Raw genomic sequence first — 15,404 nt, forward strand, 5'->3', positions numbered from 1 at the left:
CGCGCATCTTTACGCGCAACAGACCGTTTTTTTCCAAGTGCTACAAGATTAGGTGGGATTAGGAGTTTTGGAGATGATTTTTTTTCTATCCTGCCAAAAATTCTGTATTGGGAGTGTTTTAGATACTCTTGGAGATGCTCTTATGGGGCCAAAACTGATGAACAATCTGGTATTTACATGGCACAAAAATATATCCAATAAGAACTTTGTATCTTTGGTCAAGGTATTCTGCCTTCGTTACATGTATACAGCATGTGTCAACCTTCAATTTCAACGATTTCGTCAAACAAAAAAAAACAATATCCTGCACCTAACTCCTGATATGCTGAACAGTCACCAGTGCCCAACGGTGTCACCATGAGTTTCATGTTTCCAGACGAGGGGAGTCGACAACAAAACGTGAGATGCTAGCATGCTACAAAATCGCTCTCAAGTTCGACTGTAGGTTATAACCATTTAGGTGCCTCTTCAAGCTCCTACAAACTACGAGCATTCTGCCGAGTGTGCTTTCTCCACCTCCTCAACATATGAATGCAACCCCCAGCTCCTAACAGGCCATAGGATGCAAGAAACAGGATGGTTGAATTTGCGAAGCATTGATGGTGGGCGCCCTGCAGACGAAAGAAATGATCTCAGCATTATGCAAACATTTGCACAAAAACGTACGTTCACTCAAAAGAGGACTTCAGATGGATACCTGTAACAAGAAAATGAAGATGGCAGCATTTGACAGTGACAGTGAAAAGCTCATCATGCCCCCACGCAGCTCATTTGGTAGGTACCTATAGTGATGCCAGCATTGTAAACAGAAAGTACTAGACTGTAATTTAAGCTTTCTCATAGTATCGTACTTGCAGCAGTAACTTACATTGTTCTCAATCTTGCTAGTGAAGGCAAAATAAAGCCCACGCATGCATGGAAGATGCAGAACACTATCACCAGTGGTCCAATCTCCTGTTGGATGAATATAACTTCTCATTAGACTTTGAACACCAATTTCCATCTAAATGTAGTTGCCTTTAGAGGTATGCATGCACGGGATACCTGGTAATCATAAGCCACAATGGACAAGGCGAGTCCAGCGCCAATGTAAGCCATTGTCAAGCTGTCCTCATTCCGGAAGGGAGCTGTGGCTCCATGAAACCATGGAAAACCAGCACTTCCAAGCATTCTTGATGCCAACAAACAGGGGTAAATTACTGACAATTGAGCATACCTTCCGTCAGCCTGTGTCAATCAACAGATCTATGAGAATGGTAGCAGAATTTCAGCCTCAAGTTTCTGAAACACTACTCATACAGAAGACCAGGCAGAAAACTAGCAGGAAGAACTCAGACTCATACCACTATGGTTGGTGCCCAGAGAAACCAAAAGGTTGAGACAGCAAAATGGATGCTTGCTTGAGCTAAGACCAGGATCAGTACTCTTTTGTCTGAAACACATTAATTGTGGTCAGAAATGGAAATAGAAATGGAAATGGAACATGCAAGCACTGAAAAGCTTAACCTGCGACAATCATGACTCAGGAGTTCATATTTTGAGAGATGGCTGCTTCCTTTTATGCATTTTTCAAATCAGAATTCAGAAATATCTCTTAGATTTGACTAAAGCAATTCCTCACATGCTAAATTTATTTTGATAAACTCATAAATATCTAGAAGTGCACCGCACAGAGGTCATATTTTGTTTTCAATTGTGTCTCATATTAAAATATTCATGGTCAATATTCAACAGAGTCAATGGTGATATCTTTAAAAAGGTTACAAAACTGCACATGTTTTATAATGAAATCGTGAACACTACTGCAGATCAAATACAATGCCATCAAAAATATTGGTCAACTTATATTTCTGTATCTAAATGTGGCAAAATTTGCTCCTGGACACTATTTATGGAATATAGATAGAGCTTTACCAACAGAAATGAGAAAGAAAGCACTGGAGCAAGCAAGATGACTCACCACTCACCTCTGAGGACATGGGCAAAAAATGATTTTTGGTAGCTCCCAATGGCAGATGCATGCTGACTGGTACTTGATGCATTTCTGATATACAGAATCCCCACTACCGATAGTGTGGCTGCAAATGCATAGGGAAGCAAGAATCTAGTGTCATCATCGCTAACCAATACATTTGTGATTTCTTGACTTCCAATAAGGGACACCGATTCAAAGAATGTCATCAGCCAGAAGGTATCAAACAGCAGATCTTGCTTCTGGTCTTGCTGAAAAGTCAGGATCAAGCACTCAATGATTTATACAAAATAGAGAACACAGTAATACTAGCACATAAGTGTTTCAAAAAATACACACCTTCTCATGCTCCAGCACAAGCCACGTCTCAAAACAGAAAGAGAACACTGAAGAGGCAAAAGCCAGAATGAAATTGTTGATCCATGAACAACGAAGCACGCTGAAACTCTTCACAGCACCTACTGCAAGCTGAAGTACCCAGTACAATATGCAAGCCCTTCGTGGTCCTCTGTAATCATCAGTGAAAAGAACGTTATAGCTACTACTGTAAGGATAAAAAAACATAGACTGCTCACAGCTGTATCACATAGCAGTACATGTGCAAACGATACATGTAGCTTAGGGAATAAAAAACTACACACGCAAATAGAAGAGAAAACTTAAATCATACCAAGGTGTAGGATTATACTCTGCAATTTCTACTTGCCTATTATATCATCCAAGCTTCACCATGAGGCACTAGACTAGGTTAAAAACTAACAAGCAAGCCGACCCAGCCAACAGAAATCTGTGATTGGTGGGAAGAGGCAGCCTTCATGCCTAGAGCCTTCGGGCTCTTTCTGTACATAAACTATTTTCTATCTTAATTGAGAGACAGAGCTCCTGCCATTTGTTTAAAAAAAAATTTAACAAGCAATGCATAGAGCTACAGAGTATCAACGCATTAGCTAAACTAATCTTCAGGATCTTTATGTTGTACCCAGACACACAGGTTTAAGTCCTCATAGTTGTCATGGAGGCACAAGGGTCATATGACATGAAAAATTAATTGGCTAGTAAATTAGGTGGTAAGTGGTAAAGAACCAGAAATTTACACACTGCTGGACTCAGAAACACAGGTTCGGATGTTGGTTCTCAATCACTCCCCATCACAAAACCACAAAATGACAATGCTAAGCCTACTACAGTACAAGACCGTGAAGAGATCTCTAGGCTATGGTCAATCAGTTGGCATCCGATCTATTTCAAACAACCATTTGTAAACAGAAAAAAGGTAACATGTACCAAGTACTACTATTCATGAAGTGGCTTCAACCCGATAACTGAGGCTCATTAACAGTGCTTTGTTAGTCATTTACTCCATTTAAACACCGAATCAGATCTCAGATCAAAGACTAATTTGAAATGCACTGCTACATGACACCAAACAATACGGGGGGGATTTTAACAGGCTATGCAAAATGTTACAACACCTAAAACAAACTCATACTCACACAACTGACAAGTTGAGCAAAAGCATTCATCCCCGAAACTTACATTTTGTCAGAGATGACGCCAGAAATGGCACCGGGGATCAGCGCAGCTGCAGTGGTAGAGGCAAGGCGCCCGGCCATCTGCTCCCTGCCAAGCCCACACCGCACGAACTCATCCTCCCCGAACACGGAATGGATCCCTTCAACCACTGCACAACAACAACCAACACCACCCGATTAGGCGCGGCGCGGCGGCACGACAAAGGCAGGAGATCGGAGGGGCGCGCTAGCTGCTCACCCGACGCGAGGGAGAAGAGGACGAGGAAGGCGCGTCGGAACCGGAGGAAGGGAACGGTACCCACGTCGAAGGGGAAAGAGGACCCCGTGGCGTGCGCCGAAGTCCTCGCGGAGAAGTAAGGGAGGAGGAGCACCGCGGCGAGGGCGGCGGCGGAGAGGAGCGGGTAGGCGAAGGGGGTGAGCGCCCACTCCTCACGCTCGATCACCACCCCCATCGCCAGACTCAGTTCATCTCCTCGGGATCCGTGGCTGGGTCGCAGGAGTTGGAGGAACGGGGTGGGACCGGACGGCGAGGTAGTGGTGTCGCCGTCGCCGACGAGATCGACGGGGAAGGGAAGAGGAGGAAATGGGAGTCGGGCGACGAGAAGTTCGGCTGTTGGGCCAAGGCCGAAGGACGTATTTGGGCCGGTCACGTCCACTTTCCCTAAAATCTTGAACTAAATTTCGTCGACTAAAACAGAAAACAGAATGTTTTCGATTTCTCGGAAATTAGTTCACTGTTAACGACGAATATAGTTTGCACTGTTAAATATTCCCGATCAAATTACATGTTTATTTTCTATGAATTACACTTATTTAATGTTGACAAGTTTATACAAAAGTATATTACTCCATTCATTTCAAAATGTAGGTCATTTTAGTTTTGTCCTCAATATTTTTTTCTACTTTCAACATGTTTACGTAAAAATTCATCAACATCATTTTGGTAGATTGGTGTTGGCTGGTTACAATAACAAGTGAAAATCAATTGCAAATCATTAATAAAATTTAATTTTTATAGGAAGAGGAAAAATATTACAATTTGACTCTAGTAAAACAGGAAGAATAAAAAAACAAGAAAGTAACCTTTCAAGACCTAGGGCGTACTCAATGGGGCTCACATCATAAGACATTGTGATGTCTTGTTCACATGTGGGATGCAATTTGATTAGTGGATGAATATGCATGCCACTATTGGAGAAAAAGAGCACCATGGCTGGAGGTTTATTGTAGAAAGAGTTAAATGCATGAGCGGTCCTCGAACTTGTAAGCGTGCGTCACATATGTCAATAAACTTTAAAAATGTATTTATGGGTCCCTAAACTTGTTAGTTCGTGCACCACAGGTCTTCGCCGCATGCCTGGATGGAAAATCCTCGCCGCGTGCCCTGCCCGCCCGAAGCTCTCTGCGGTGCCAGAGCGAGCACCGTTTGTTGCAGTGTGGCCGCCATGGCGTCGAGTTTGTGGCTGCAGCCAACAAGGAGGAAAGAGTGGTCTATTTTTTATGAGAAATAGTGATGAATTGCAGAATCATAGGACTGTATGCTATTGAGTGAGGAGTATGTGCAAGTATATAACTAAAAATAATGAAAATTTTTTACATCATTTCAAGAATCTAAGAATCATGAAAAAAAAGAGTACCTAAATTATCCGGTACTCTAGTAATCTAGCTTGGTGGTATATATGTAATATATGTTACATTCAGCGATTATGATTAAAAATGTATAATCAATTTTAGTTTTGTGTCCTTTATAGCCCAATTATTTTATTTTCTTTATTTCCCAACTTATCAAGGTCCAGGGTCTACGAGAAGATGAATATGTGGAGCCTCGAATGCACCAAATCTGCACTGATTGATTCTGTTTGGGCTCTTTGGGGGTGTTTTTATTGTTATGTCGCTCTACTCTATGAAGCATGTAGAAAATAGGAACCCTAGAAAATATGTATGTTTTTGCAATCTCTCTGTGTTTTTTAAAGCTATCGGCAGGAGATCTGCTGGGCATGGTTTTTATTTTTTTTCTTTTGCATTTTCTAGTTGTTCCTAAACTACACCAGTAGAAAACAAACCTTTTGTCTCGGCATCATTTTCGGAGTTACTCCCGGCATTTTTTGAACCCGGGAGTGAAGGAGATTTAATCCCGGCTATACCCTCGAGCCGGGAGTAAAGGTCGCTGCCCAACGCTGCTGGCTCGGCAGGCAAACCTTTAGTCCCGGTTCGAGGCTATAACCGGGACTAAAGATCGACATTTAGTCCCGGCTAGAACCACTAACCGGGACTAAATGTTTAGTCTCGGCTGAAGGCTTTAGGCAGGAATAAATATTGCTCTTTGTTCCTAGTTATAACCTCTAACCGGGAATAAAGCTTCCGCCAGTAGTTATTAAAAAAAACAAATAGTTTTAGTTTATTAGTTTCATTTATATTCTTTTCTTAAGTATACTTTGATTTTTAGAGTCTTTTGTTGAAAAAATAGTTTTAGATTTTAGGGGAAAATTATAATTTTCACACATAAGTTTTTAAGTTTTATTTTACCATATTTCGACGTAAAATTCTAGTGTTTTCAATCTATAATTCACCGTATTTCGTCTCACGCGGCACAAAGAAAAATGTAATAATAAAAATAATTATCAGAAAAACCTAAGATCTTGTGTGGGCCCATATTTTGGGGGTAAATGACTGCCAAAAAAATTTCAAGCCATTTCGACATAGGCGGAGTCGACATGCTTCACAGAGGTATATATAACCTTTCGTCGAACCATATCTATACACCTAGGTTCTCTAGGATTCTGAGGTCCATGTGCTTTTCAGTACCAGATTGGTCTCAAACTTTTTCTCAAGACTGCAAATGCCTTATGTGGGGCCACCGCCAAGTTTAAGATTTTTCTGAGCTGGTTTGGTGCCTTTTGCACTTTAATTGAATTTCCGCGCGAATTCACCGATTAATTATACGTTGACCTGAGTCCACCCCCGAAAAGATCTGAAATGGTGCCAAACTTTGACAAATGGTCTCTTGTGCCCTAGGTGACAAATCTCTGTGGAGGTCGACACAAAATTCTAGTGTTTTCAATCTATAATTCACCGTATTTCGTCTCACGCGGCACAAAGAAAAATGTAATAATAAAAATAATTATTAGAAAAACCTAAGATCTTGTGTGGGCCTATATTTTGGGGGTAAATGGCTGCCAAAAAAATTTCAAGCCATTTCGACATAGACGGAGTCGACGTGCTTCACAGAGGTATATAGAACCTTTCGTTGAACCCCATCTATACACCTAGGTTCTCTGGGATTCTAAGGTCCATGTGCTTTCCAGTGTCGGATTGGTCTCAAACTTTTTCTCAAGACTGCAAATGCCCTGTGTGAGGCCACCGCCAAGTTTGAGATTTTTCTGAGCTGGTTTGGTGCTTTTTGCACTTTAATTGAATTTCCACGTGAATTCACCGATTAATTATACGTTGAACTAAGTCCACCCCCGAAAAGATCCGAAATGGTGCCAAACTTTGTTAAATGGTCTCTTGTGCCCTAGGTGACAAATCTCTATGGAGGTCGACGCAAAATTCTAGTGTTTTCAATCTATAATTCACCATATTTCGTCTCACACGACACAAAGAAAAATGTAATAATAAAAATAATTATTAGAAAAACCTAAGATCTTGTGTGGGCCCATATTTTGGGGGTAAATGGCTGCCAAAAAAATTTCAAGCCATTTCAACATAGGTGGAGTCGACGTGCTTCACAGAGGTATATAGAACCTTTCGGCGAACCCTATCTATACACCTAGGTTCTCTGGGATTTCTGAGGTTCATGTGCTTTCTAGTGCCGGATTGGTCTCAAACTTTTTCTCAAGACTGCAAATGCCCTATGTGGGGCCACCGCCAAGTTTGAGATTTTTTCTGAGCTGGTTTGGTGCTTTTTGCACTTTAATTGAATTTCCGCGTGAATTCACCGATTAATTATATGTTGAACTGAGTCCACCCCCAAAAAGATCCGGAATGGTGCCAAACTTTGACAAATGGTCTCTTGTGCCCTAGGTGACAAATCTCTGTGGAGGTCGACGCAAAATTCTAGTGTTTTCAGTCTATAATTCACCGTATTTCGTCTCACGTGGCACAAAGAAAAATGTAATAATAAACATAATTATCAAAAAAAAAATCTAAGATCTTGTGTGGGCCCATATTTTGGGGGTAAATGACTGCCAAAAAAATTCAAGCCATTTCGACATAGGCGGAGTCGACGTGCTTCACAGAGGTATCTAGAACCTTTCGTCGAACCCTATCTATACACCTAGGTCCATGTGCTTTCTAGTGCCAGATTGGTCTCAAACTTTTTCTCAAGACTACAAATGCCTTGTGTGAGGCTACCGCCAAGTTTGAGATTTTTCTGAGCTGGTTTGGTGCTTTTTACACTTTAATTGAATTTCCACGCAAATTCACCGATTAATTATACAATTATTGAGGAAGAACTTAAAGATTTACGTTAAAATAATGTGAAAATAAATTTCCTATCAAAAACCAATAGATTTAATGATTTTAATTAAAGTCTATATTTTTTCATTAACGAAAATAGTGATTATTAGTTGCATTATGTTCAATATTTATAATTAAAAAGACAATAGTTTAGGTCACATATTTTTCTTGTGTGCAGTAAATCAAAATAAATTTTATTACCTTTTTAAAGAAAATATTATGCCTAGTATTTAATTTACTAAGAAAATAATAAGAATTTAACATTTAAATAAAAAGAAATATATATAATACACTAACCAACCAAAAAACTGGCGCGAAGTGAATTTTCCAGCCCCCTTTAGTCCCGGCTTCGATCACGGCCTGGGACGAAAGGTGGGCTGCATTTGGTGGCCCGCCAAAAATTACCTTTAGTCCCCACTGGTGGTTGGAGCCAAGACTAAAGGACCTTTAGTCCCGGCTGGTTATTGGAGCCAGGACTAAAGGTGACCTTTAGTCCCGGGCAATGTTAGGAGCCAGGACTAAAGGTCCCTCTCCTATATACGCCAGCTCCCTTCTCTTCCTCCTCTCACTTCTCGTCTTCGACTTCATCGTCATCAGCGAGCCGTGTCGCCGCCGATTCGGCTCTCCGTCATCAGATTGTGGATCCCGGCCACCCCGACGCCGCCCTCCTCGCCGGAGGAGCCCCCGACACCGCGCCCGTCACCGGAGGAGCCCCCGAGACGACGCCCCACGCGCGCCACCTCTCGCCGCGGCCCCCATGCCGGCCTGCACGTGCCACCAGCCTCCCCACCGACGGCGCCCCCCATAGGCACTCCACGACGCCGGCGCGTGCCTCCCCACCGACGACGCCCCCCTGCGGGCACTCCACGATGCCCGCGCGCCACCTCTCGCTAGCTTCTGCACGACGCCCCGTGCGCGCCACCTCTCGCCGCGGCCCACGCCGGCCTCCACGTGCCACCGGCCTCCCCACCGACGGTGGCCCCCCACGGGCACACTCCACGCGACGCCCGCGCTCGCTTCCCCAGCCACCGACACTGGCTGGCCGCCCCGCGCAGGCACCACCGCCCTCAGCCATCAATAAGTATATAATTATTTATAAATTTTATTTTTTATATATATGAAATGTATATGGAAGTATATGAAATTATATGTATGAAATGTATAAATTTATGTTATATATAATGTTATATATAATACTAAATTTCATTTTATATGTATGAAATTATATGTATGAAATGTATAAATTTACAAGTATAATACTAATTAAATTTCATTTTATATGTATGAAATTATAATAATGGGTTATATATATATGAAATGTATAAATTTATATTTATATCTATGAAATGTGTATGAAATTATATGGCTAAACCCTAAACCACCCTATATATATGTAATCCATTAAAATTATATATATGACATGTATAATTTTTACTTAGGAAAAAATCTATTGTGGAGTATGAAAAAAATTATATATCTATGAAATGTGCATGAAATGTCTATGAAACCCTAATTGCATAATTATTGTTTTATAATTGTTTAGGCTCTTTATGGCCGACCCGAGAGACGATGACCTGGAGGCGGAAATGATGGATATTATCAATGCTGGCACTGAACATCGTGCCGATGTTGATAATGACCAGCAGGAAGATGACGGGAGTCAATACTTGAATCTCGATCATATTGTTGAGAAAGTTGTTCATGAAGATAATTCCAGCGAGGTATATATTTCTCAATATCTAGCTCTCATTTATTTATTATGCATATATACATGTAGCCCACTGGATCGACCTTCGTTTTATAATACTTTTTGTGTTTCTATGCGTACATAGCCGTCTGGATCGACGACGATGACGGGGAACACAAAGAATGTTCGAGGGGCCAAAAAGCCGTTGGAAGGCCACTACATCATCTCAGAATTCAACATGGCTACAGGCGAACAACTAGGACAATATGCACAAAAATTCATGTACCACTGTGGGTACCTTATAAGGGACAAGCTCCCCATCAATGCCCGTGAATGGAAAAAAATAACAATGCTCCTCATATTAGTTATGTCTCTGATAAGGACAAGGAGCTGATTTGGCAAGATGTTCTTGCACATTTCACGCTCCAAACAGATGATTATCATGAAGACATCACCCATGAAAGGTTGACGGAGTGAGTTAGGCACTGGACAATGAAGAAGATGGCCACCCAATTCTAATCTTGGAAGAAGTAGCTATACAAATCATACGTCAACAAGAACAAGACTCCAAATTGTAACGATAAGGGCCCAATCACGAAGGCAAGGCCCTACTAGGAGGAATTTGTATAGTACAAGACATCAGAAGAGGGCGCGGAACGGGCGAGAAGGAACCAAGAGAATTCCAAACAAAAGCAATACCACCATAACATGGGATCAGGTGGCTACGTGACTTCCGTTCCTAAGTGGCAAAAATAGAAGCAGACCTTATTGCCAAGGGGGTCATACCTGAATCAGCACTGTGGCCTGAACGCACAAAGCGTTGGTTTTTAGGTCATGGGGGAGGATTGGACCCAGTCACCAGGAAGCTTGTCCATGGCACAAAACTCGAAAGAGCAACAGAAAGGTTGATTTAAATTCTAAAAGCTAGAGATAGTGGACTATTCTGGCCCAACAGAGAGAAAGATGAACTAACATATTCCATCAGGACTGCTGAGCATTGTGGACGAACTAGAGGCAAAGGGGCCGTTCTGTGGGTGCAAGGTTTCCCTGAATGGATCGATTCGTACAGAAGCCACCAGAGACAGAAGGATGAGGAGGCAGAGGGGATCTGCATCTTCCAGCAATATGTTATTGAGTCACGGGAAGCAGTGCTTGAATCACAAAGGCGAGAAAAAGAAATGCAAGCGAAAATGCAAGAGGAAGTCGTAAGGCAAGTGCAAATACAATTGAGTGCCCACGGGATTACAATAGCTCTAGGAATCAACATTAGCTCCGATCAGTTGAGAAGCAGTTGTGCTTCTACGGAGCTGCCTGATGCCATAAAAGATGTAGAGCTACACTTCCCCATGGATGATGTCACTGAACCTTTTACATCATGTGAGTTGCACATTCCAAAAGATAATGGCACAGTGAAGGTGGCTATTGGTGTTGTAAACCCTATCGACCGTACCAAGACACCAAGAATCCATGGGGCAGTAGTACCAGCTGGATATGCTACCGTCTCGGTGGATAAAGCTATTGAAGGTTTTAGCGATGTGCCTCTTGACATTCATGGAGGTGATGGGGAGAAGACCGTGGGAGAAGCAGAGAAGTCATTCATTGCATGGCGCAAGCGCTACATCAATATTCCTGGGAAGCCATTGCTGCACAATAGGTACGGATGAAAGTAAACGAAACAATTTTTTTATTAATTTTATATTGCCTCTTAAATAACAATTGACTCATTGTCTTCTGTACGCACACAGCAGGGCCTCCCCCAACCTAAGTCCAATAGTACAATCACCAGACCAGCATAGTGCTCTAGGCGGCGGTTACGATGGGGTAGAAGACACGGCTGCATCCCCACCATCTCCAAGACGGTCTCCACCGCCGCCGCCACTGCCTCCAAGGCGTTCCTCAACACCGCCTCGAAGGTCTCCAACGCTTGTTCCCCCACCTCCTCCCATGAACCAGGGAAGACGGCTGCAAACAAATAAGCCATCTGCCCCGCCGGCGAAGACGACCAAGAAGGCCCCCGTGAAACCAAGGCCAATTCCATAGAAATTGCCTGGTGAAATGAGTAAAGAGGAGTTAGATGACGCTGTTAAAAAAACGTCGAAGCATTCTTCTCAGGCACAGGGAAGAGGAAGCAGCAGGAGCAGAAGCACTTCCACCTACCTCCTGCTAAACTAAGGCGGATGGTGGAAGCTAAGCAGAAAAAGAGGCGGCAAGCTCGTAAGCCCTCGCCACCATCAGACTTTGACCACACTCTTAGCAAAATAATCAAGAAAGCTGCTAAAGCAGGGAAAACTATTGCACAACTCGGAGAACAAGAATTGCAATCAGTCCCTCCTCTAGTTATTGCTAATGAATATGGTTCAAACATAGATATGCTGGATATGATGGAAATACCTACTGATAAAGAAGTGGATATGGCAGAACTTGCTAACTTTTATGCTATGAGAGGTATCGACCTTGGCGATTTCCTCTTCGAAAGTGCGCCGGTAGCAGATGAATGGCAGAAATATGAGCATGGCAGGAGTCTATGGAATCCTAAGACCATCAATGAACTGGGTACACAATTGTTCAAGCTAAACACCTTGTACCTCGACGCGTGTCACCGGAAAGAGTTCTATATTTCTGTCAGAATCAAAGACGACCATTGGTTCTGTGGCGATGACGTTATGTATATTGAGTTAGCTGAATTACACCAACTAGTCCACCGGAACTCTCTCGACAAGACTCTCATCAGCTGCTATTGTCTGTAAGTGATTCTTTCTACTAATTAATAATAAGTCGCTACGTACGTACATGTCTGTGTTTATTATTCTTACTCTATATATATGATGCAGGTTTGAGATAGGAGAGTGCAAAAAGAGAGGGTGTACTGATATTGGTTTCATTGATCCACATATCGTATTCAAAAACCCTAAACCCCAACCAACATGGAAAGCAGAAACGGAGGCCAATATCAAGATGTTCTTAGAGAAGCAACGTGACAAGAAATGTATACTCTTCCCCTACAACTTCAGGTAAGTGTTCATAATGTCGATGATCGTGTATCCATATATATATATATATGTTCACTGTACCTGTGAACTAATTAATGAGTGTTAATGGACATGGCAGTGAACACTGGATATTGATGGAACTCGATCTGGAGAAAGGTCTTCTAGGCATCTAGGACTCGATGAGAAAAGAGCAAAAAGAGTTCCAAGAGATGATATATATTATTCAGAGGTAATTGCAGTCTCACTAGCAAAACTATTCTAGTCTCTCTGCATGCAAATTAATGATCCAAATATTTTTTATGTTATTTGGTAGTTGTTGGGAAAAGGTCTATCAGGAACACCATATGAAACGCAAAGTGCCACTGAAAGTAGTGCTATACAAAGTAAGTACTATATACCTACCTTAGTTCAATTTTCCTATGCTCGGATGATGACGAATCTTTTTCTCATAAAGTGGGTTCTGCTGCAGTCCCAGGGGACCAATCTCTATGGATACTATGTTTGCGAGTTCATGAGAGCGTGCTAAAAAAGAACAGTCTAGAGGGAAAAAGGTAAGTGTACACACACACACACACACACATATATATATATATATATATATATATATATATATTCTTCATACATATATTTATATATATATATATTCGTGATAGATACAATTTATTTATCATTATTCTTGATACATACATACATACATACATATATATATATATATATATATATATATATATATATATATATATATATATATACTAATATACTTTTTCTTTATCTTATATCTCAAATTGAAGACTCGTTGGTTGAAGAAAAAAATCCTGGACACACACCATCTCAAAGCAATCCAAGAGACAATAGGTGGATTTCTGAATGATCAGGTCTTAACTCCCGGCGGCGAGTTTTACTATGACCCAAATATGTGATGATGAACGCCAAATTTCATATTGATCCAAAGAACATGTGATGATGAAATATACAATTAATGCAAACTTTACATGTGACGATGAAATGTAATATTATGTTTTAGTTTACTTTTACTTGTGTTGCTTGCGTGCATTGATCGAGCGAAAACTTTACAGTACGCGCGTGTATACGTATATTACTTTGCAGCGAATAATGCGTATTCAAAAACCAAATTAAAACAAAAAAGAATCATCAATTGAAATAAGCAAAAAAGAAAAAAAACCCTTTAGTCCCGGTTGGTAATACCAACCGGGAATAAAGGGGCCAGCCCAGACGCTGGCGTGGCTACCTTTTTAGTTCCGGTTGATATAAGGTCCACTTCTATTCCTGGCTACTAACCCTTTATTCTCGAACTTCTATTCCCGGCTACGTAAGAATAAAGGGAGTTGGCAGGGCTTTCCACCGGTAAGAAACGGCTTTCTCCATTCTTTAGATGACAATCCAGCGTCTTGATTAATTCTTTAATTTGCCCATGCATACATGTTTATGTATTTTCGCTATATACATCCTCGATGGAGACGGTATATAGATGCGTGACCGACACACAGGATGTAGACATTCGGTAGCTGTATCGATCTACTAGTACTATTTATCTATTCGGTAGCTGTATCCAAGAACTTAGATAAACAAAAATATGTGGACCGTACCATCTCTGTCAGAGTGCCATTGGTCGTAGGCAGCGCACCGCCCACGCAACGAAAGTGTGCAAAAGTTTGTTATCAGGGCTCTGTCCCCTCGTGCTATTCAGCCGACTTTAATTCATACAAATCAGTCGTAGAACAATATTTTTCTCTCACAACAAACTAATCGTACAAATCAGCATAAGCCGATTTAATACCAGCCGAGGATGGCGAGAAAACGCGATGGAGTGTCCATCAAATTTTTAATAATAACTAGATATATACCCTTGTGTTGCACCGAGGTCATAATATTTTAAGCCGAACCTCAGTAATCGGATGTGGACACGTGAGCTCCAAGGACTTCATATCTGACATGGATACGTGGATCTGCAGACACAGGAGCTCCGAGGGGAGGGTGATTCGTATCTGACACGGATGCGTTAGTAGGAATAAGATTTGGTATCACTGGGTAGATGATGATGTTAGAGTCTTTTTATGTGTAATAGAGATAGATATAGATAGATATAGAGATACACATAGATAGTCCAAAACGTGACAGAAGAAACGGGACGGGGTCTTCATCAAAATTCAAATACGCATGCCGCACTAGCAGGTCCGAGAGCGAAGAGACCAAGACGCACGTGACAAAACCTCTATAGCTGCCACCGCTGCTCACTGGGGCTCAGCAGGGCCGCCGGTGCAACGTATCATCGCAAAAGCTAAGTTGATACACACACAGGAAAAAGTTGATACATGTAGAGAGCATGTCATGTTTGGTTTCAACTCAGACAAACTTGTGTGAACCATGTATAATATCCTAGACATCTCGTTTTAAAGAGCTAGGGTATATAGAGATTGTTGCACAGATACTGAAGAGGTGTTTCACAAGGCTCAAACCAAATGAATCCGTTAGGGGTGTAAGGTGGCCATTTTACTATATGCTAGGTGAGTACGTAGTAAACTGTTCTTTGAGCATATACTAAACTGTATATATAGAATATATAAAAAAAATACGCCTCCACTGCATAATGCAAGTCCCAGGTGATGCAGCGGTTAGGTAGCTGCTGCTTTTCATTCAGTATTCACTGTTCGGATCTGACCACTTTTCATGCAGCGGTTAGGCAGCATGCACCTTCCTGGCTTCCTGCCTGCCTATATAAATTAGTATAAGAGCTCAATGGATCA

The 15,404-nt window shown here is 41.7% G+C and overlaps 1 protein-coding gene and 1 long non-coding RNA gene across 2 annotated transcripts; one reads left to right on the plus strand and one right to left on the minus strand.

Annotated features, from left to right (window-relative positions):
- Positions 1-172: 172 nt before the first annotated feature.
- On the minus strand, positions 173-4,111 carry LOC136501163 (uncharacterized). The gene is made up of 9 exons (XM_066496654.1): positions 3,743-4,111; positions 3,509-3,653; positions 2,312-2,480; positions 1,968-2,223; positions 1,344-1,432; positions 1,045-1,227; positions 869-954; positions 698-782; positions 173-611 (listed from the first exon to the last, which is right to left on the minus strand). Exons 1-9 carry the CDS (start codon positions 3,954-3,956, stop codon positions 477-479), a joined length of 1,362 nt encoding a protein of 453 aa, XP_066352751.1. The 5' UTR covers positions 3,957-4,111; the 3' UTR covers positions 173-476.
- An 8,216-nt stretch (positions 4,112-12,327) lies between these two features.
- Positions 12,328-12,887, plus strand: LOC136500397 (uncharacterized). The gene is made up of 3 exons (XR_010770016.1): positions 12,328-12,392; positions 12,481-12,660; positions 12,758-12,887. It is a non-coding gene; the product is annotated as an uncharacterized lncRNA (long non-coding RNA).
- The last annotated feature ends 2,517 nt before the right edge of the window (positions 12,888-15,404 follow it).

The sequence above is a fragment of the Miscanthus floridulus genome, chromosome 13 (genome assembly GCF_019320115.1).
Source record: "Miscanthus floridulus cultivar M001 chromosome 13, ASM1932011v1, whole genome shotgun sequence".
NCBI lineage: Eukaryota > Viridiplantae > Streptophyta > Magnoliopsida > Poales > Poaceae > Miscanthus > Miscanthus floridulus.

What these genes read in the sequence shown, in the direction of transcription:
- LOC136501163 (XM_066496654.1), bottom strand. Translation starts at nt 3,956, where the DNA reads ATGGGGGTGGTGATCGAGCGTGAGGAGTGGGCGCTCACCCCCTTCGCC. An exon ending in CCTCTTCTCCCTCGCGTCGG is followed by an intron (nt 3,654 to 3,742) that starts GTGAGCAGCTAG and finishes GTTGTTGTGCAG; the next exon opens with TGGTTGAAGGGATCCATTCC. An exon ending in GGCGTCATCTCTGACAAAAT is followed by an intron (nt 2,481 to 3,508) that starts GTAAGTTTCGGG and finishes TGATGATTACAG; the next exon opens with AGGACCACGAAGGGCTTGCA.